The sequence below is a fragment of the Mobula hypostoma genome, chromosome 23 (genome assembly GCF_963921235.1).
Source record: "Mobula hypostoma chromosome 23, sMobHyp1.1, whole genome shotgun sequence".
NCBI lineage: Eukaryota > Metazoa > Chordata > Chondrichthyes > Myliobatiformes > Myliobatidae > Mobula > Mobula hypostoma.
In genome coordinates this window covers 54,984,467-55,007,580 of record NC_086119.1, presented here as the reverse complement: position 1 = coordinate 55,007,580, position 23,114 = coordinate 54,984,467, and the positions used below count along the sequence as shown (strand labels likewise).

The 23,114-nt window shown below is 40.8% G+C and overlaps 1 protein-coding gene across 6 annotated transcripts in view; it reads left to right on the top strand.

Annotated features, from left to right (window-relative positions):
- The first annotated feature begins 2,060 nt into the window (after positions 1–2,060).
- LOC134336925 (protein CASP-like) overlaps positions 2,061–23,114 on the top strand; it is a 621,546-nt gene continuing 600,492 nt past the window's right edge. For 4 of the 6 annotated variants that reach the window (XM_063031579.1, XM_063031574.1, XM_063031575.1 and 1 more), the window contains exon 1: positions 2,061–2,237. In XM_063031579.1, coding sequence (XP_062887649.1) covers positions 2,130–2,237 — 108 coding nt within the window. In that variant the 5' untranslated portion in view covers positions 2,061–2,129. The remainder of the gene's footprint in view (positions 2,238–23,114) is intronic. The other 2 variants (XM_063031578.1, XM_063031576.1) reach the window with 2 other exon arrangements.

Sequence of the window (23,114 nt, the reverse complement as noted above, 5' to 3'; positions counted from 1 at the left end):
TTGCTCCCTGTATACCCATGACTGTGTCGCCACCCGCAGCTCTAATCTGCTAATTAAATTTGCTGACGACACTATATTTTCTTATCTCAAACAATAATGAGGTGGTTGACAGGGAAGAAGTCATCTCTCTGACACAGCGGTGTCAAGAAAACAACCTCTCCCTCAATGTCGCAAAAACAAAGGAGCTGGTTGTGGATTACAGGATGAATGCAGATGGGCTATTGGCATCAATGGGTCTGGGGTTGAGAGGGTAAGCTTTAAGTTCCTCAGCATCCACATCACCAAGGACCTCACATGGTCTGTACATACCAGCTGTGGTGATGAAAAAGGCACAACAGCACCTCTCTCACCTCAGATGGTTGAGAAAGTTTGGTAAGGGCCCCCAAATCCTAAGAACTTTCTACAGGGGCACAACTGAGAGCATCCTGACTGGCTGTATCACTGCCTGGTATGGGAACTGTACCTCCCTTAATCGCAGGATTCTGCAGAGAGTGGTGCGGACAGCCCAGCGCATCTGTAGTTGTGAACTTCCCATGATTCAGGACATTTACAAAGATAGGTGTGTAAAGAGGGCCCATAGGATCATTGGGGACCCAAGTCACCCCAACCACAATCTATTCCAGCTGCTACCATTTGGGAAATGGTATCGCAGCATAAAAGCCAGGACCAATAGCCCAGGACAGCTTCTTCCACCAGACCATCAGACTGATTAACTCACTCTGATTTGATTGTATTTTGTGTTACATTGACTGTTCTATTTATTATAAATTACTATGATTGCACATTTAGATGGAGAAGTAATGTGAAGATTTTTATTCATGTATATGAAGGATGTAAGAAATAAAGTCAATTCAATTTTGTTGCACCAACGTTATGTGTCTCGTTTGAAAAAAAATTTGAATATGGGACTAAGAGTTGGAGTCATATGCACAGAGAATATAACTGTTGGCGTTAGATTTGTTTCGGTGGAGATGGGGAATACACCTTCAGTTCTGCTCACTTTTTGAAACCATTTACTGACCAAGATCTCCAATAATTCAGAAACAATAGAATTCAACTGCAAATATTCAATTTATCATGGTACTTAACAGTGACTCTTTTGTGCTCTTCTGCAGAAACAGCTTAATTTCTACCTCTTATGTCTTTCTTTTCTCTTTTCAGGTTGGATGGGGTTCTGTTGAAGACCCTGACCTGGAGTTACACTCAGACTTTGGTTCTTTGTGGTGGTGGCACCTACTCCTGGGGGCTCACGACAAGCTGCTTTTTGAACTCCAAGTACGCAGCCTAGAAGACGAGTGCACCTTTGGAGTACCAAGGCTTTGCAGCCTGTGGATGGGCTGATTCTATGCTGGTGCCACTGACTGAAGTGTCATGGGAGAAAATAGAATATTCGGAGCAGCGGATCAGCTGTCGGAGGCTCTGTGCTCGGCAAATTGTGCTCTCTCTCTCTCTTTTATTGGTGGGAGAGAGCGTGTAGTCGATTCTCGAGTCGGAGAACAGAAAAAAAGTGATGCAACAGACTTTATCATCACAAATTAATGAGTTGTTTTGTTATGTCTTCCCTTTATTAGAGAGGGAGGGAAGAAGGGAAAGAGGGAACCTGTGGCGTATTGAATTGTTGGGGGGTGCATGATTAGTTTTTGTTGTACTGCAGATCACGGTCTTTCGTTACTAATGCTTGCTTGGTGGGTGGAGAGTGCTGATGCTTTCTTGTGGATGTGTGGGGGGGCGGCAGCATTGTTGCTTTGCTGCTGCTTGTGTGTGTTGGAGGGGGTGGGGGGCTTTAACATTTTTACTGTCTTTCATTCTTTGGGACACTTCTGTTTTCGTGGATGTCTGTGAAGAACAAGAATTTCAGGATATATATTGCATACATTTCTCTGATATTAAATGGAACTATTGAACTATTAATACAAAACAATCACCAACAAGTAGAGTAGTTAACTTTGTGTACCTAGCAGAACTCATAGAATCACAGCTCAGTAACAAACGCCGCGGATCTGCGGTACTTCACCGCTGTCTGCGCTGCCTGCGGTCGCCTGGCGGCTGCGAGCACCGCGCTGCGATCCGGGCCGGGCTGGCGCTGCGATCCGGGCCGGGTTTTGCGGCACGCCCCCCCTCCCCTTCCTATGAACTCCAATCCAGCTCGCTCTATTGCCTCAATATGTCTCAAGATGGCCGCCAATGTGGGATCGATGTTTCAATATTGGAAGAAATTTGATTTACAACTGCTTCAGGTCAGCAGCTCCACGGGGCTCCCGGATGGGCGGTAGAGTGTGCGGGGCGGCGCGGTGCTGAGCCCGGGGTGGCTAGCGGCGGTTCCGACGCGGTTTTAGGGCCAGAATGTGGCGTTTTCCGATTGATCAGGAATTGATCCCTCGGCTGCTTTTGTGTTCAATCATCGATCAGCCGCCAGCAGCCAAGATGGCGCCGGCAAGCGGGGCGGGCGGCCCAGGCCCAGCCTGGCCCCAGGACAGGCGGCAGTCGTCTGCCTGCCCACTCCCCTAACAACTTTCCGAGCTTGCCTGTGTTGCCGAGTCGGCGGCGGCGGCCGAGCAAAGTTTGAGCGACGCGCCGGCAGCGTGGCTTCCCCCGCCCTCCCGTAAACTCATGACGGAGCGGCTTCGATTTGGAGCTGCGCCGGCAGAGAGAGGAGGCCTTCGGGCGTGGTGAGGTTGTCCCGAGCGGGCAGGTGGGCTTCATTAGGCCTCGCTCAGCCGCGGGGACAGGCAGGTGGGGGGTGGGTAGAGACACGAGTGCCGCCCCGGGCGGGACTGCGCACGAAGTTGTGAAGTTTTTTTGCTGTACGGTCGGCCCATTCTGAGCCGCTCTTTACTGGTTTCGGGGCTTGTTAAAACTGGAGAGCTGGGCGGAGTTGGCTGTGGTGAGCGGGAGAGTCGAGCTGGCTTCCGCTTCGTACTTCGTGTCTGAACTATTCGATTCATTTAAACTTAGCTGCAAGCCAGAATAGTAAGCTAATAAGGGTACGCGCTGCCGGTGATTTTGCACCAGAGAGGTACACCAATGGACATGGGGTGTGCAAATTCTGATCAGTTTGAACTTTAGATATAAACAGAAACTTGGAAATATCAGCAGGTCAGACAGTATCGGACCAGTAATAGGGACATGAGCGTAAATAGGTGCGTTGGTGGAGATCTGTGGCAGTTGGGAATCTTGCATTCTAATGGAGACTTAAATCAGCAATCAGGTGAATTGGCGAATCGTGTTCTTCAGGTACAATAACGGGAATTAAGTGTACTAAAGTCAGGTGCGACAATTGAGGTTACTACACTCATTTGCCCATCCATTGACATGTTCCAACAACCAATAATCTCACTTTAAGGACTCTCTATCTTGTTATCTCATGTTCTCCTTATTTATTGCTCTTTCTGCAGAGTTTGTTGTCTTGTGCACTCTAGTCGATCTTTCATTAATCTTCTGGATACTGTGCTGTAGATTTGCTGAGTATGCCTGTAGGAAAACCAATCTCAGAGTTGTATATGGTGACATATATGTACTTTAATAATAAAATTTATTTTGTGCTTTGAGGGGGACTTGACATAGCAATGAGTGTAGTAATGACGACCAAAGAGGGTTGCAGCAAAGGAGATTAGGGATGAAGTTGGGTGCAACAATAAGAATTAGGTAATGGAGTACAATTTAAAAAAAACATTTTGTAATGAGCTGTGGTGTAGCCATGAGATGCAGGGAATGGATTGTTTGCTGTAAATGGATCACATGTTATAATTGGACTGTGCAAATGATGTAGTGTAGGAGTAGTATCATTAGTATTCTGTCAAGATAGTTCTGATGTTATTTTTGTGCAAAACAGGTTTTAGTAAATGTATACAATAATGGAGTTTTTGTTAGATTTTGGATGAGGGATTGGAATGGGTTAGTTGGTTTGTAATGGCGAGCTCACACTATGGAACTGAGGATTTGATAATAAGGTCTAATAATGGAATTGCATACACCATGAAGCTCTGCTCTATCTGTAAGATGTAGTGTTCTGAAAAATGGATCAACTAATTTGATTAATAAGGTGATGTTTTAAAAAAATGTTCTTTGGTTTTCAGGAGTGTTTAGAAATAGTAGAAATACAGTAGATTCCAGTTAATTGGGACACATTGGGACCAGTTCATTTTAGCCCAATTAAGAGGCTGGCCAAAGTTTCATGGAAACAGTTAAAAATAAAACAAAGACAAACTATCATTTAACTGAGCAAGGAATTATTTACTTAAAATGAAATACAGAACAAATTGGAGCACTGCCAATACTACTACAGTACTATAAAACTGTATTAGTTCCTAGTACTTGTTGACAGAGGAATCCATCCATGTTGTATTCTTTTGACTGTAAATGAATTGCTGCAGAAATCTAGTTCAGATAATGGACTGCTTTCATAACAATGCTGTTAATGATTGCATCCTCCAAATTTTCATTATCATTGTAACATTCAGAATAATTGTGAACAAAAGAGTTTTGAACTGTCTTATTGCTTATATCTTGGCAACTATCACAGACAAAAATTACTGCTTTTTGAACATAAATACACACAACCGACACTATTTTAAAAACTTTTTGCACAATGCACAGTGTTGTACCACAAGTACACATGATTGACGCTGGTTAGAAACTGTTCAGCAACAGTCTCCTGCCCCAATTAGTGTCATAGTGTCTCAAATAAACAAAGGGAATCCCAGCTATTTTCTCATTTTGTTTTTGTTCTTTGAGTTGTCCCAAATAAGCAGCTGTCCTGATTAACCCATGGCCCAACTAACTGGAAGCCACTGTATATTCTTCAGTATGGAAACAATATATGATTTCTGAATTATGTCTGTTTTCTGATATATTGACAATCTTGAGTTAGTGAAGTGGCCCTCAGCTTTTCCTTGTTTGTCCACATCAGTGTTATTTGCAGTATTAAAGGAAACAGACAAGTGCAAACACAGAATAGGTTAAAAAAATGTTGCTGTCTATTTTTGAGCTGTTGATTTATGCAGTGTATATAATTATTAATTTTTTATAGTGCTTAGGCAGCAGGCAGAATCACTTCTTTTTCATTAATCCTCCTCTGTTTGTTTACTGAAGCATACTTTGAAGATGAATTCTGACTAAGCGTGTCTGGTATGATAATTACAGTGTGTGTCTATGTATTGTTCCATACATTTTTACATCATTCATGGGGGATGGGGACATAATCTGTTCACTATTCAGATTTATTCTGTTATTAAAATACTGTCGATATATGTAAAGGTGAAGTATTTTACTGAATGGGTTTTGAAGAATAACTAATGTGCATATCTAAGATTGGTATTTCAGAGTGTATTTCAAAATATTAAATTGCATAAAATAATATGGTTTGGATTATGTCAATTCAACATATTTAATTATTTAAGTTATCCTTTAAAATATTTGGTATGTGCTGTACTTTTGAAAGACTGGTCAGATAATTGGGAGATGGGGAATTATTGAAAAGCAATGAGTTCTTTTGTGTTATTGGATAATTTCCCCAACTAATCTTGAATAACCCACTGTGAGAAGAAATGATTGGATTTGAGCTTTATTTGGAGAGTGTACAATTACTGCAAGTTTGTTAGACAATCATACAAACCACGATTGCTCTGGCTGTGTGCCAGATATTGAGGTGTGGGAAGTGACAGGCTTTATATTTTGGGTGGGGTGGCAGCTAATTTTGTTGTTTTAAAAAAAATGTCATTTCCAGCTTTGGTTTTTCAGTGCAGATTTTTTCACGTATGTAAACTAATGGTGGGAGAAATAAACCTTTTGGAGTTGTATTAGAACATATGGTGATTTGAGGGAATGATAAAATGCTTATCTCAGCCATAATAATTGAGTTTTGCTTAACCAAAGTACAATACCCTGTTAAAAGCTGAGATCACTATTTACTGGAATAAATATAACCCAAACTATGAACATAATAATCCTAATTAACATTTAACCATTTTAGCAATAGTAACAGTGATGATAAAATTAGATGAGGACTGGTTGTAGGATCAATTCAGAAAATTTGCACATTGTGACTTTATAAAGTGGGAAAATGTTGAGTCTATAAATATGTTTGATTATAAAAAATGCAATTTGTACTACAGCTACTTTTGTCCTCAAATATATGTATATACAGTTGATTTTCGTTGCAAGTTGAGTCTCTGATGAAGCAGCTTTTGATGCTGGGTATTTACAGACCCATTGGAGACAAGGGAGAATAAGCTTCCTTTGTGTTCTAACATTCCTGAGGTGGTGAGACCCCCTGGGCACTCCTTGACAGCTAGGTACTAGCAAAGAGCTGGGCTGAGGTTTGAGGTTATTTTTTTTGCTTTTTTTTTCTTAAAACAATATTTTTCTGTTTTAGTTTTCAATCTGAATTTCAATGGCAGTATATATTTTCTGCTAAGAAATGTTAGTTTTTAAAAAGTGAAGATGGTTCTGTGACCTTTAATGCTTGGGAGAAAATTTTGATTTTTAAGTAGTATTTTGGGGATTATTACAGGGTACGTGGCCAACTGGTTAAGGCATTCAATTAGTGACCTGAAGGTCGTGAGTTCGAGCCCCAGCTGAGCAGTGTGTTGTGTCCTTGAGCAAGGCACTTAACCACACAGTGCTCTGCGACGACTCTGGTGCCAAGCTTTATCGGCCCTTGCCCTTCCCTTGGACAACACTGGTGTCGTGGAGAGGGAGACTTGCAGCACGGGCAACTGCCGGTCTTCCGTACAACCTTGCTTCAGGCCTACGCCCTGAAGACTTTCCAGGCGCAGATCCATAGTCTCGCAAGACTAATGGATGCTATATTACAGGGCATTACCTTTAATACCATTGACTTTAACTTGCCAACTTGGAAAGGAATGATTTTTTGGAGATCTGCTTAAGCTCTTCCATTTCCCCCTCCTTTGCAGTTTCAGATCAACATTATTTCTGTTGCAATCATTATCGATGGGGAGAGCATCTAGTAAATTAGAACAAAATAAATTGAAATTTGTGTGAGATCTTATTTTAACATTAGTTCATGTGCTGTAGAATCTACTGTATTTTGATTAGAACAATTCAGTCATGTATGGATGCAGACATAGAATGCCATCAGGCATTTTGCTGTAAGGATTTTCTCTTGTCCACAATATGAGTTAAAATATCTTCCCTCGGTGACCAGGAAGCCAACCTTGGAAATTGGGTCCCTGTTCTCTGCCGAGGAGCACCCATTTGAGGATAATTTATTGTTGTATCAAAGTGATTTTGCACAACTCGATGAATGAAATATTTTTTATCATGTTTGAAAGCTTTGACTGTCAAATTCTTAAGAAACTAAAGTTCTGGTTATTTAGTGTCACCATTGGTGCTTGCTGTTTCTTCCTGTCCTGCTCTTCATTAGAGTAGTGATGTGAAATTGAACCTGAAACAATTGATGAGGGTTTCACACCATTTGGTGTGAAATATGGTCAAGAAAGCAATATTTTTGTGATAGATTATATCAAGAGTTTAATATAACTCAAGATCAGATAGATAGAAGTTTGGTTTATATGGAGTATTATTGTCTGCTCCTGTATACTCACCTGTTTCTCCAGTTGGAATAAAAGTGAAATCAGTAATATTTTTAGGTTCTGGTAGTCTACCCTAGTTTATGAATGAAATATATTTTCAGAAGTAGATCTGGAATTCATACTGGGGATCTTTTTCAACAGTTTGTTACTATTCAAAACACACAATTGAAAGAGAACCATAAGATAAAGTATCTTTCACATCCACTGGCATGTAAATGTTTTTTAACTAATGAAGTGCTTTTTTTCCAAAGTGCTGTTGCTAGTAATGTTGGAAGCACTGCAGTCAAGTTACATAAAGGAAATTTCCACAATAGCAGTTTGATAATAACTGGATGTTGAGTTGTGGATAAATGCCAGTTAACATTTCAGGGATAACTCGCTGTACTGGATGAAAATGTAGATGGGTGGGTTAGAAAGTTTTTCAGATGACAAAAAGATTGATGGCATTATGGATATGTAGAATATTTCCAATTGGAATATGGTAGATGAAGTTTAATCCTGACAAGTGTGAGGTATTGCACTTTGGGAGATCAAATGTAAAGGAAATGCACACAGTTAATAACAGTCCGTCAGTAGCATTGATGTACCAGGTACCCTGGGCTTCAAGTGCATGGTTCACTGAAAGTGGCTATGCAAGTTGATAAGTTAGTAAAGAAAGTGCATAGCATGCTTGCCTTTTAGTCAATGCCTTGTTCAAAAGTCAGAAAGTTATTCTGTAGCTTTATATTTCGATTTATTTATTAGATGAGGTGGTTTTGGAGAGGATGTGGAAGGGGTTTATCAGGATGCAATAGAGGATATGTGCTATTTTGAGAGATTGGTTAAATTAGGGGTATGTTCTCTGAACGTGCAGTGAATGGAGGGATGTGGACCATGTGCAGGCAGAAGGGACTTGTTTAATTAGATGTCATTAGCTTAATTGGTTTGGCACAAAATTGTGGACCAGGGGCCCATTCCTGTGCTGTACTACGTTCTATATGCTTTATAATTGCACTAAGATCTTTTATATTCATGTGAAAGAGCAGAGGCGACAATATAACATCTCATTCAAACACCTAATGACGTATTTTAACTCTACCTGGCTCCTGTCCTGTTCTCACTAACCTTCAGCAGCATGTTTTTCCTGTGCACGCATTGGAATGTCTTAATTATAATATTTCAGCACTCTGCTGCTTATATTGTGTTTTCCAACTTTGGCCTACTAGGAATCTCTTTAATCTCCACTTGAACAGTCATTGAGACTGATATTCCTTCACCTCTGAACTGGAGTGTCACTATGGATGTAAAATCTGGATGGAAGACAGGATTGCTACCAACTGTACAATAGTGTAAGATTTGCTTTAGATCTTGCCTTTCCTGGTATGCTGATAGATGTACAACTTTCAATCCACCCCATTAATTTGAATGTCCTTCTAGGAATTGCAAAACATATGCAGTGAATAAGTTTAAAAAATAGGTATTTTACCCCCAAGCTGATACAGGAACAAGATTTGAGTGCCTGGTGCTGCTGACCTATGGTGTTTCTCCCTCTACAGGTTGAAATGTTTGGTGTGTGCCAGAAATCTTCAAGCCATCTTTTGACTGCTAATAGTAAATATTGGCAACTTTGATTCAGTAATTAGTGGGAAAAGCTGCTCTTCAGGAATAAGCAAACAGTTCAGTACTGTTAGAGGTGTCTTTTTTCATATGAAACTTTAAACAGTGCCTGCCTGTTCAGCTGGGTGCAAAATATTCCTGGCATAATTTACATAAGAGGATGGCGCCAACATGAAGTAAACAGTATAATTGATCATTGCTGTTTGTGAGATTTTACTGTATGAAATGAAATTTTTACTTGTATAACTGTTTACATAGCAAAGGTACTTGTAGAATGTTCTGAGGATGTGAGTCATTATGATACATTAACTTTTTTAACTCCTTTGAATCAGCTATTTTGATCCACTCTTTGCCTATTTTGCCAGTAGTATAAATTCCAATGTGCAATATGGTCTATAAATGTCCCAACATTTCTGTTTATAGTCTTGTAATGAGTGCATGATTATGACAATGCTTACTTGTTTGCTACTGTGAATTACTATGGCATTGTAAAATGGGAGGAATTTGTCTGAATTCTGACTTGATAATTAGGTTAAATGGTATAGGAAGGACATTCAAGTGACATTGAGCAATGAAAAGACAAAAAACTCTGCCTTAAATGAGTTTCTATTCTGCAGATAGTTCAGTACTAACTTTGCAATGAGTTTGGCAGTGCACCATGTGTACAATTTTAAACTGTTGTCGGGCTCCAAGGTATCATAGCAACAGGCCGTAGCAACATTGTGTCCCAAAAATAATGTTCCATATAAAAAATGAAAAAAAAATTGCGTCATACCTTTTTATAAACTGTATCCAATAGGTGCCTGTGTGATGTCTTCAAGTGGCTACTTCACATGGAAGTTACTTCATGTGTGTGTGTGTAGATAACAGAGGCTCATTAGAATGAGGCTAACCTTGCTCTAATGGGCCACCCACACAGCAGACACTGAGTAAGTGGAATATAAAACAGCACTTGTATTGTGATGTTATGATCTTAGTACATACAGTGGTTCTTCTCTTTAGGGTAGAGAAATGTGAAATGAAAGACTTCCATTCTAGGAAAGTGTATGTGAAACTAATTTATATTTGAGTTAGCAAGGGATAGTAACCATGTAGTAAGATAAAGACTCTTGGAGAGAGGTTGCTCTGTAGCTGAAAATAAGAGACTGAGAGTGATAAACAGATTTTTCCTTTTAAATTTTAAAGAAGGTGATAATTTTACCATGGTGAATGTAATTTTAAACAGCTGAGATATTCTATATGGTGTAATAGGGCTATGATTTCACTAGGATTTTTATTTCTGTGCATGCTAATATTCTTGTGAAAATGTTTCAGGCATGCTACCTATTCCCTCGGCATTTCCTATATTTACTGTACATGTAAACTTTTATGTTGACTATGCTTTTCAACTGGAGGGAAAATGACTGCATGTTGCTTTCTGTCTTTGTTTATGTACTTGCACTTATAACACATGAAGTATTTAGCTGAAATCATAGGCTAAATTTTGACAGGCTTCTGCACCCAAAAAGCTGAGCCAGTTGCTTCTACTAATTCAGCTAAGAAAAGCTAACCAAGAAACTAATTTGGGGTGATCTTGTTTTCAGTGCATATGTTTTGTGCAGGATAAATTAATTGAATTGGTTATGAATTACAACTTGAAAATAATTTATTCCCAATTCAAATAAGGTATTTGCAAGCTGTTTGCTAATCATTCAATAATCTGACTAAATTTTACATTTTGGTTCTGGTTCTGAGTCAAGGATTGGAGCGTGCAGATGCAATACAAGGTTGAGACATATTTGAGACAAAGTTGGGGCATGCGGAGCAGAGTTGGATCAGTGGAAAGGCAGATTTGAGACCTGTCCACCTAAACTGGGAGAAGTTTGATCATTGAGGTGCCAGGCTGATTTGGAAAGATCAGGTATGAAGTGGAGCATAGCGGCGGGATCTAGGCCCAGAGTGTATTGATGTGGCAGGGCCCGGGTCCAAGAGTGAGGAACAACCCTATGTTTGGAGGATTTAAACGGCAGGCTAGATAGATTGAAAAGGCAGAGAGTTGGGACCAGAGACGAGGGTTTGGCTGGTTCTGCAATATTTACTCCACTCTTTGCTGACCTGAGGCCAAGGCTGTGGCCTGCTCTGGCTGCTCCAGGCTCTGTGTCTGTGGACCCCGTGATGTTTACTCTGCTGTGTGCTGAACTGAGGCTGCGGCCTGCTCTGGGTGCTCTGGGCTTTGTGTTTGAGGAATCTTTTTTGTTCTCAATGCTATTTGCTTACATTTATTGCTTGCATGATTTTTGTTTCTCTGCACATTGGGTATTTGTTGGTCTTTTTTAAAGGGTTCTTTTGGGTTTCCTTGTTTTGTAGCTGCCTTTAAGGAGACGAATCTCAAGGTTGTATAATGTTTACATACTTTGATAATGTATTTTGAACTTTGGTTTATCAGGTTTTCTTGTGGCTTTTTTTGTCATATGCTATTACAGCCAAATTAATTTCAAAATATCCTGCATGTACAGAATTTCAAATTGTCTTGCATGTACAGAATTTCATAAGACATAGGATTTGAATTAGGCCATTTAGCCCATCAAGTCTGCTTGGCCATTTCATCATGGCTGATTTATTATCCCTCTCCACCTCATTCTCTTACCTTCTTCCCATAACCTTTGACATCCGGATTAATCTAGAATCTATTAACCTCTGCCTTAAATATAGTCAATGACTTGGCCTGCACAGCTGTCTCAGGCAATGAATTCCATAGATTTATCACCCTCTGGTTTAAAAAAAATCCTCATCTTTGTTCTTAATGGATGTTCCTAAATTCTGAGACTGTGCCCTCTGGTCCTAGTCTTCCCCACTATAGGAAACATCTTCTCCATATCCATTCTATCTAGGCCTTGCAAAATTTGATAGATTTTAATGAGTCCCCCCCCCCCATTCTTCTAAATGTCTCCCCCAGTGAGTACAGGCCAAGAACCATTAAACACTCCTTGTACATTAACCTTTTCATTCCAGAATCATTCTTATGATCCTTCTGTGGACCCTCTTCAGAGACAGCTCATTTTTTCTTAGATTAGGGGTCCAAAGCTGCTCACAATACTCCCAAGTGCAGTCTGACCAATGCCTTATGAAGCCTTAGCATTATATTCTTGCTTTTAGTCCTCTGGAAATGAATGCTAACATTGCATTTGCCTTCCTTAACAACCTGCAAAACCTCGTGAATATAAGGTCTCCCAAGCTGCTTTGCACCTGATTTTTGAATTTTCTCCCTATTTAGAAAATAGTCCACACTTTTATTCCTGCTATACTTGCACTGTATTCTATCTGCCACTTCTTTACCAATTCAACTGATCCAAGTCCTTCTGCCTCCCTGCCTCCTCAACACTACCTGCCCCTCCACTTATCTTCCTATTGTTTGCAAACTTGGCCCCAAAGCCACCAATTACTTCATTCTAATCTTTGAAGTAACATGAAAAGAAGCAGTATCTACATTAATTCCTGCGGCACACCATTAGTCAATGGCAACCAACCAAAAAAGGCCTACTTTATTCCCACTCTGCCTCCTGCCTGCCAGTCAGTCAATCTTCTATGCATGCTAGTACCTTTTCTGTAATACCATAGGCTGTTTTCTTATTAAGCTGCCTCTTGTGTGGCTCCTTTTCAAAGGCCTGCTGAAAACCCAAGTACACAACAACCATCGATTCTCCTTTGTCTGTTGTCCCTGTTATTTCCTCAAAGAATTCCAGCAGATTTGTCAGGCAAGATTTTCCCTTAAGGAAGCCATACTGACTTTGGCATGTTTTATTATGTGCCTCTAAGTACCTCGAAACATCATTCTTAATAATAGACTCCCAACATCTTTCCAACCATTGAAGTTGTGCTAACTGGTCTATAATTTAATTTCTTTTGCCTCCCTCCTCCTCAAATAGTAGAGTGACATTTGTAATTTTCCAGTCAATTATTCAATTAGGTTTACTTAATGAAAAATGTGACACAGTTATGGAATGTTATAGTTATCCAGCAGGGAAACAAACCCTTTGTCTAACTAAGCTGTTTCATGCCAGCCAAGATTCCGAGCTAAGCTAGTTCCATTTGCCCATATTTGGCCCTTCCCCATCTCCCCCCCCCCCGTCCCCCAAACCTTTCCTATCCATGTTCCTGTACAAATGCCTTTTAAATATTTCTTCAGCGGTTTGATCGGGGCACAACTGCATAAGTGCGTGGACGTCAACCAGTGAGAACTGTGAGAAGAGTTTAAAAAGAGGCGCCTTTATACAGCAGGCGTAGGAGGAGTGGGAGACAGTAGGAAGGCTTTGGCTCAATGGGGCTTCGATAATAGCAGGTCGAGGCGTGTAGAATACAGACGGGAAGAATGTGTGTGAGGCTGGTGTTCTGTGTTTGGTGTCAGATGTGGGAAGGCCAGGAGAATTCCAGCCTCCCGGCTGGCCACATCTATGCTAGGTGCGTCGAGCTGCAGCTCCTTAGAGACCATGTTAAGGAACTGGAGATGCAGCTCAATGATCTTTGTCTGGTCAGAGAAAGTGAAGAGGTGATAGGAGCTACAGGCACATAGTCACATCGGGGCCTGGGGAGACAGATAAGTGGGTAAAAGTCAGGAGAGGGAAGGGCAGGAGTCAGAGGCTAGAGATCACCCCTGTGGCTGACCCCTAGACAATAAGTATTCCTGCTTGAGTACTGTTGGGGGGTACGGCCTACCTGAGGGAAGCAACAGTGGCTGCGCCTCTGGCACAGAGTGTGGCCCTTGGCTCAGAAGGGTGAAGGAAGAGGATGGCAGCAGTGATGGGGACTTGATAGTCAGGGAGTCGGACAGACAATTCTGTGGTCGCAGGAAAGAAGCACGGATGGTAGTTTGACTCCCAGGTGCCAGGGTCCGGGATGTTTCAGATCGCGTCCATGATATCCTGAAGTGGGAAGGAGAACAGCCAGATGTCATGGTACATATTGGTACCAATGACATAGGCAGGAAAAGAGAGGAGGTCCTGAAAGTAGACTACAGGGAGTTAGGAAGGAAGTTGAGAAGTAGGACCACAAAAGTAGTCATTTTGGGATTACTGCTTGTGCTACGTGACAGTGAGTATAGAAATAGAATGAGGTGGAGGATAAATGCGAGGCTGAGGGATTGGAGCGGGGGCAGGGATTCAGATTTCTGGATCATTGGGACCTCTTTTGAGGTAGGTGTGACCTGTACAAAAAGGACAGGTTGCACTTGAATCCCAGGGGGACCAGTATCCTGGTGGGGAGGTTTGCTAAGGCTATTGGGGAGGGTTTAAACTCAGATTGCTGGGGGGTGGGAACCAACCTGATGAGATGGGGGAAGAGGTGATTGGCTCACAAATAGAGAAAGCTCGGAGACAGTGCGAGAGGGAGGATAGGCAGGTGATTGAGAAGGGATGCGCTCAGACTGATGGTTCGAGATGTGTATTTTAATGCAAGGAGTATTATGAACAAAGCAGATGAGCTTAGAGCGTGGATCAGTACTTGGATTTATGATGTTGTGGCCATTACAGAGACTTGGACAGCTCAGGGGCAGGAATGGTTACTTTGAGTGCCAGGCTTTAGATGTTTCAGAAAGGACAGGGAGTGTGGTAGAACAAAGGGATCTGTGAATACAGGTCCATAATTCCTTGAAATTGGTGTCACAGGTAGATAGAGTTGTAAATAAAGCTTTTGGCACATTAGCCTTCATAAATCAAAGTACTGAGTACAGGAGCTGGGATGTTATGTTGTTGTTATATAAGACCTTTGTGAGGCCTAATTTGGAGTATCGTGTGCAATTTTGGTCACCTACCTACAGGAAAGGTGTAAATAAGGTTGAAAGAGTACAGAGAAAATTTGCAAGGATGTTGCTGGGACTGAAGGACCTAAGTTTTGCCAATCACCTGTCCAGCTGTTGGCTCCATCCCTCCCCCTCCTGTCTTCTCCTATCGTTTTGGATCTCCCCCTCCCTCTCCCACTTTCAAATCTCTTACTAGCTCTTCCTTCAGTTAGTCCTGACGAAGGGTCTTGGCCCGAAACGTCAACTGTACCTCTTCCTGGAGATGCTGCCTGGCCTGCTGCGTTCACCAGCATCTTTGATGTGTTTTGCTTGAACTTCCAGCATCTGCAGAATTCCTCGTGTTTGCGACCTAAGTTATAAGGATGGATTGAATAGGTTAGGACTCTTTTTCTTGGAACATAGAAGATTGAGGGGAGATGTGATAGGGGTATACAAAATTATGAGGGCTCTAGATAGGATAAATTCATGTAAGCATTTTCCACTGATGTTGGGTGGTACTACAACTAGACCTCATGGGCTAAGGGTGAAAGGTGAAAAGTTTAAGGGGAATATGAAGGGAAACTTCTTCACTCAGAGGGTGGTGAGAGTGTTGAACAAGCTGCCAGTGCAAGTGGTGCATGTGAACTCAACTTCAATGTTTAAGAGGGGTTTGGATAGTAGTATATATGACTATTGTCCTGGTGCAGATTGATGGGATTAGGCAGTTTAAATGGTTCAGCACGGACTAGATGGCCCAAGGGGCCTGCTTCTGTGCTGTACTTTTCCATGGTTCTGTGTCCTTGAAAGTAAGTCAGTCCATAGGTTGTGGGAGCATTTTAGTCATGGGATGAGTGAAGTTATCATCTTTGGTATGAGAGCCTGATGCTTGGGGGGGTAATAACTGTTCTTGAATCTGGTGGTGTGAGTCCTGAGGCTCCTGTACCTTCCTGATGGCAGCAGCGAGAAGAGTACCTGACCTGGGTCGTAGGGGACCTTGACGATGGATACTGCTTTCCTGCAACAACACTCTGTGTAGAATGCTCATTGGTGGGGAAGACTTTACCTGTGATGAATTATGTTGCCCTTTCTTTCTGTAATACAAAGCTTCATTCATCATGCCTCCTTTCTTCATTTTCTGATTTCTCCTTCTGCTGCATGGGCATTACTTTTTGTAGGACTTTCCATTCAAGGACACCCAGTCAATGGAACCTGATGGTTTAGTTTTTCCTCTGGTTAGGCCTCAAATTATTTACTAATATCATGTAGGTGAAATGAATATTATCTTGGAAGCATGCTCCAGTGCATTATGTCTTATGTTTGGTGCTGGTTTATATTCTGAAGGGCACTCATAGTGAGCCTAACATGATTGGTAGGAATATTATTGGAACAGTTTTTGACATAGGATATACCAGCATTTAGAAAGACAAAAGACGGAAGAGTGATAGTCAGCAAGACTTTGTACTTAGGAAATCATGTCTCACAATTTTTTTTGATGAGGAAGCAAAGAAGATAGAGAAGGTTAGGGTAGTTTACGTTGACTACATGGGCTTCATTAAGGCCTGCATGGTAGGCTAGTCTAGAAGGTTAGATCACATGGGATCCAGGGTGTGCTAGCCAATTTTATTTAGCAAAACTGGCTTGGAGAAAAGAGATAGGGTGTGGTAGTTAAAGCTGTTATTTAGATTGTAGGCATGTGACTAATGGTGTGCCACAGGATTGGTGGTGTCATCTATACTAATGACCTCTGTTTTCTTTTGTCCTTTTTTTCTGCTCATCATCTAATGTATACCATCCTCCACAGGTTAAGATTCATTTTTATGTGTGGACCACGACTGTTTATTAGCTATTGAAGTAAGAACAGGTCATAGTTCTCACTGACACAATAGCAGGGATCCTTGGATAGATTCTGAAAGCAGAAGTTGTAGCACAGAGTGCACAGATCATTTTCAGGTTGGATGAAAAGAATGTGGATTGTAATTATTGTTTTTGTGACCTTGTCCACTGTGTATCTCAGGTCTCTGCATTCCTCCAATCTGGTCTCTTGTGAGGAACAGGGTAAGGTAATTACTAGTCAGCAGGGGTCAGATGTGTTGTTTAACAATCTGTAGTTGCTGGAGAACCGGCAGGGCAAGTGGCTTGCATTCCCAAGACTCTAAATTTCTGTGGGTTATTGTGGTATTTTGTTGTTGGTGGGGTATTGGGTTGTTCAGGTGAAATCTAACCGTAAGGATGAATGTGGTCTGCAGAAAATATTGCCCAACATTGCTTTCCCTTTATCACCAGGAATTCATGTTTTAAAATTTACATCCCAACTTGTTGGTTGTACATTAGTGGTAAATAATTGTCACTTATTTACACTGCAGAACAGCACTCTTCCCAGGTAGTGAATGTCTTGTTGACTTTTGTCAAACTTAAGTATGGGATGGCATAGTAGCAAGCAATTAGCATAATGCTATTGCATTGCTAGTGACCCAGCTGTCAGTAAGGAGTTTGTAGGTTGTCTATGTGACCGCATAGGTTGCCTCCTAGTGTTCCAATTTCGAAGTTTCAAAGGTACATTTAATATCAGAGAAATGTATACAATATACATCCTGAAATTCTTTTCCTTCACAAACATCTCCGAAAACAGAGGACTGCCCCAAAGAAAGAAATGTGGGTTAGTAGATTAATTGGTGGCATGGGTGTAATTGGGCAATGCAGGTTCATTGGGCCAGAAAGGCTTGTTACTGTGCTGCATCTCAATAAAAGTAACTATGCAGGCAGGAATATAGCAGAGCTCTAGGAGTTTCTATGAAGCTTTATATGGAGAGGATAATAGAAATTGGCTGAATTTTGTCACATGTATTGAGATATAGTGAAAAGCTTTGACACAGGAAAGGAAAACAAAACAGGATGCAGAATACAGTGTTACCATTACAGAGCAAGTGTGGGGCAGGTAGACAAATAAGGTACAAGCGCCATGCCGAGGTATATTAAGTTCATCTTTATCATACAATAAGTCCAATTACAGGTTTTATAACAGCAGAAAAGCTGTCTTTGAGCCTTGTATGTGTTTTCAAGTCTTTACATCTTCTGCCTGATGGGAGGAGGAATAAGGAAGAACGACTGAGTTGGAAGTGTTTTTGATTATGCTGGCTGTTTTCCAGAGGCAGTGAGAAGTGCAGAGATTCATTGAAGGGATGGTGGTTTCCATGATGACTGTGCTCACAACTCTTTTGTAGTCTTGGGCAGAGCAGTTGCCACACACCAAACTATAATACGTCCAGCTAGGATAGAATGCTTTCTAAGGTGTATTTGTAAAAATTGGTAAACAATATTGGGAAAATGCCGATTGATTCCCCCCCCCCCACCACAGTTTTCTGAGGAAGTTTTGAGGCATTGGTGCCCTTTCTTGGCCGTAATATCTATGTGATTGGTCTAGGACAGGCTCTTGGTGATTTTAAACCTAGAAACTTGAAACTGTCAACCATCTCCACATCAACACTATTGATGCAGACAGGGGCATGAACTCTGCCCCCACCCACTTCTTCAAGTCAATAACCGGCTTTTTTGTTTTGATATTGAGCAAAAGGTTGTTGCCTTGACACCATGCCACCAGGCTCTTTCTCCTTCCTGTACTCTGGTTGTCATTTGAGAACTGGCCCACAACAGTGGTGTCATCTGTGAACTTGCAGATGAAGGGGCTGTGGATGGAGCCTTGTTGGATGCTGGTGTTGAGGATAATTGTGGCACGGGTGTTGCTGGCTATCCTTACTGATTGCGGTTTGTTGGTCAGGAAGTTGAGGATCCAGCTGCAGAGGATGGTGCTGCCTGGGTCGTGGAGTTTGGAGCTGAGTTTGTTTGCAATTGAAGGTGGAGCTATAGTCAGTAAATGCTAAGCTGAGGTAGATGTTTTAGAGACACTCCAGAAATTAGAGTAGAACCAGAGGAATGGCCAAAGAACTCTTGAAGCACTTTGGTTGCAAGGAAGAAAACGTTACTACTTTCTTTTGTTCATGGTTGATTTAGAATTGTGGCTCTTGTTTTGACGTGCTTTTGCACTGCTCCTCTGTTGTGGATTAGGTACAAAGTTGAGATGGCTTTCCTTATTAACTTCCTATCCTTCAGAGTCTTTACATGCTGTATTGACCAGTGTATCAACTACTTGATCACTGTGGTTCCCATCCCAGTGCCAAACTAGTTTAAAACCTTGCCAATGGCTGTAGCAAATTTGCCCACAAGGATATTGATCTCCTCAAGCTTAGGTTATACCTACTCCAGAAAAGATCCCAAATATCCACAAATCTGAAACCCTGACCAATTCCTCAGCCACAGATTCATCTGCCAGATCATCTATTTTTATCCTCACAGGTAGCAATCAGAGATTACTACCCTTGTTAAGCAAGATCTTTCTATAAAAAGAACAATGCAAAAGACTTGGACACTTGTAAAAAAAAATCCTGTAAAGTGAACACACACAGAATGGTGGAGGAACTCAGCAGGCCAGGCAGCATCTGACCTTGGCCATGTTATTGGGGACATTGTCCTACTGCAGGATGCAGTTGGGACCGATCAGATGCCTCCCTGATGATGGATGAGAATCTGCCTGTATTTCTCAGCATTGAGGATTTCATTAATTCTGACCAGATTACCAACTCCATTTGTAGAAATGCATAGCCAAACCTTCAGGGAACCTCCACCATGCTTCACTGTTGGCTGCAGACACTCATCCATGTAGCACTCTCCAGCTCTTCTACGGGCAAACTGCCTCCTGTTTGAGCCAAAAATGTCAAATTTTGACTCGTCATTCCAGTATACTTGCTGTCATAGTTCAGCACCCCAGTCCTTGTGTCTTTGTATGCAGTTGAGTCTCTTGGCTCTGTTTCCATTTCAGAGGAATGGCTTTTTGACAGCAACTCTTCAATGCAGAACATTTCTGACCAGACCTCTCTGGATTGTAGAGGGATGTACTCGGGTTCCAGTCATTTTTGCGAGTTCAGAGCTGATAACAGTGCTGGATGTCTTCCAATTTGGAAGGGACGTCAGTTTGATGTATCTGTCGTCCGCTGCACTCAGTTTCTGTGGCAGGTCACTACACTTCTGGTTCTCAACCTTGCCTGTTTCTTTGTGTCTCTTCAGAAGGGCATTGGTATTACATTTTGGTGCTCCTGTCTGCTATGAAATTTCTGCGTGGGAGAAACCTTGCTGATGCAGGATGACCACATTGTGTCTTGATGCTATCCATATTCTTGCCATGGTATAAGAATTGATGATCTACCCACACTCACCTTTTAGTTTGGTTGACCTTCATCCAGTTTGATTCCTTCTACACCCGTTTCTGTTTCACTTAAGCAGTTTAGTTCATTAAACTCAATGTTATTGATCATTAACACCTGTTTTCTTTATTTAATCATGCACTAGGCTATATACCTACAAAGTAATCAAGTTTTTATTTGAAAAGTGGTCTGTTACTTAATGCTATTTTCTTTAACAAAATACATAAAATTCTCGAACATTTAATTTTTTTGAAAATGAATGTTTGGAAATCCAAAATTTGCTATTATCCACTGACAAACTAATGCAGAAGACAAAAAATAAACACCTAAAGCCAGAGAAAGCAGGTGTATGGGGTTGAGTGGGATCTGGGATCAGCCATGATGGAATGGTAGAGCAGACTCAGTGGGCTGAATGGCCTAATTCTGCTCCTATGTCTTATGGTCTTTAAACAAAATTTATATAAAAAGTCTTGGGTGCCCAAGATTTTTACACAGTGCTGTACGGTGAACCTGAATGGTGACACCTCACTTGAGTGTGATTTCTTGTGTGTGAAAAATGTCTTCATTGATAGTGAAGGTGCTTTTTGCCGCCATTAAGAGAAAATGATAATTTCCTTTATCAATTGCAAAACCTGACTTTTTTTTCTGTGATGATGTGGGACTGTATATACATTCTAATGGTAGACTAGAAGTACTATATCTAATTTAGTTCAGTTTTACTTGAGGGAGAGGAAGCCAGGATTTATCTCTAAATTCGCAAAACAGAATATCTAGAGTTCTTGCCAAATGGATTAGCCTTGCAGCTTTGCTGCTGTTGTGACAAGTGGGTCGTGCAGGGTGAGACTTCTAGAGTTTAGTGGGATATCAATCATTTGTTGGAATCAGAACCACTTCCACATTATTTAACAATAAAAATATATTTATTTTGTCATTCAGTAAAAGTTCCAGATTTTTTTGAACCAGCGATTGCTGGTGTACTAATTTGAGCAATTTATTTAGGTTACCATTGTTCTGGAAGTGTATTAAGTGATTAATGCAATATTTATAGTAGAGAAGGACTTGCACACTTCAGTTTGGCTTGCTTGTGGTAAGGCAATCTGTAATAATGGAAGGGTTGTGTGTTGGGCCAAAATACATTGTTTCTGTCAGCCTTCATTTTGCCTGCCACAAATCCTCAGTTTTGCAAATACTTTTGGCTGATAATTTTTCATTGATAAATTCTGAGAATGAAAGCTTTAATTTGTTTGTATTAAATATAGATCCATCAGCCTACCACACAACTTGATGAACAACTTGATGCATATTTCAAAATAGAATTTATGTTGTTTAATTTGGCCAATTATAATAGTTTGTAAGAAGAGTTGTGTTCCTTTTTAGGTTGTGAAGTATTCATTTCATTTCATTTCTAGTTGCTGATGGGGCTGCATAGTTTGGCTACTTTTAGTGTTGTGATATTTATGGTGCTGAAAATATAAAAATGAGAAATCGCCTTTGCAATAACATTATTTCATACACAAGAGTGATTTGGTTTGTTACCTGTCATAATATTTATGATTTGATAGTGGCAAGTCACTGAATATTGGAAGCACAGATTCTGGAACAAGGAAAAGCAATTGAACCTGTCAGCTTTGCTCCGTTCAAATGTCTGGATGGTTAGACTATCATAGACCCTTTGTTCTTGCCCTTATCTTTAGTCATAAGTTCTATTTATTCATCCATTCTGCAGACTCCCTTGCCACCCAAGACCATGTAATCTTGATACAGTCCTTTTTAAACTATGCCAGCAGCAATAAGCAATAATGATCGATCACCAACATTTCATTCGAAGTTGCACTGATGATGTTGCTTAGCTGGGTAGTGAAACGTCTGGAAGCTAACAAGCCAGCTCGGTGAGCTACTCACAACATCCTCAACCCAAGCTACAAATCTTTTCCACCATCCTATAGAATTTGCTTTAATTAATTTGTCAAAACTTATTTCCTGTATATGCACTTTCCATTGGATTATGCAAGTTTTTGCAGATTTGGACCAGTTTTTCTGAAAATAATGAACCTTTTGTGTACTTGGATTTTTATCACTGAGGTGTAAACGTTTGGCAATAGTTGGGTATGTGCTTTTAGTTGGGGCATTTGGTAATATAGAGATTGGAATCTTTGCAGTGATTTTTGGGTTATGCAGATCTTTAAACATTCTGAAAAATAACTAAGTAAATTAACTGTACATTTTGAGGAACTGAGCTATCACTTGGGTAATTGTCTCACTGTTTAAATACGTGTCTATTCTGAATGAAAGTATTTACTAAGCTGACAAACAATCCAAAAGAGTCCTGTACCTATCTACATCAGCTTCATTTTTATGTCAGCATCCCCTGGTCTCCACACCCGACTAGCAGTTAGAACATGAAGTGAATAAACATTAGAGAAGGTTGAATCTAGGAAAAGAAATATAATTTTAATAATTAAGACTCCTGTTGATAAAGTTTAAGGGAATTGGGGGATTCTCAGATTTCTGTAAATAATGGATTAAGTACCGATTACGTCTGAGACTGCAGTGTGTTTGAATAATGTCTCACAGCTGCTTCTTTGGAGCAAGATAAGGGTTGAAGTTTACCCAGATCCACATAAGATGTCTCCTGATTTTTCACACCTTTTGGTTTCGACAAAAGGCAGTACCTGATGGAAATTAGACAGGACAGGACATTCTTAATTAAAGCATAAATTGGTGGATGTTCTTATCTTTGTAATTAAGTTTTGGCTCCAACAAATCAGGTAGGACATTCCTTTCTTTAATTAAAGTGGCTGGAATGTCTATCAAACTGATTGTTCTTTTGTATCAATAGTCCATTGACTTGGCTGGAATGGTTATCAAACTGATTGTTCTTTTGTATCAATAGTCCATTGACTTGGCTGGAATGGTTATCAAACTGATTGTTCTTTTGTATCGGTGGCCTTATAACTT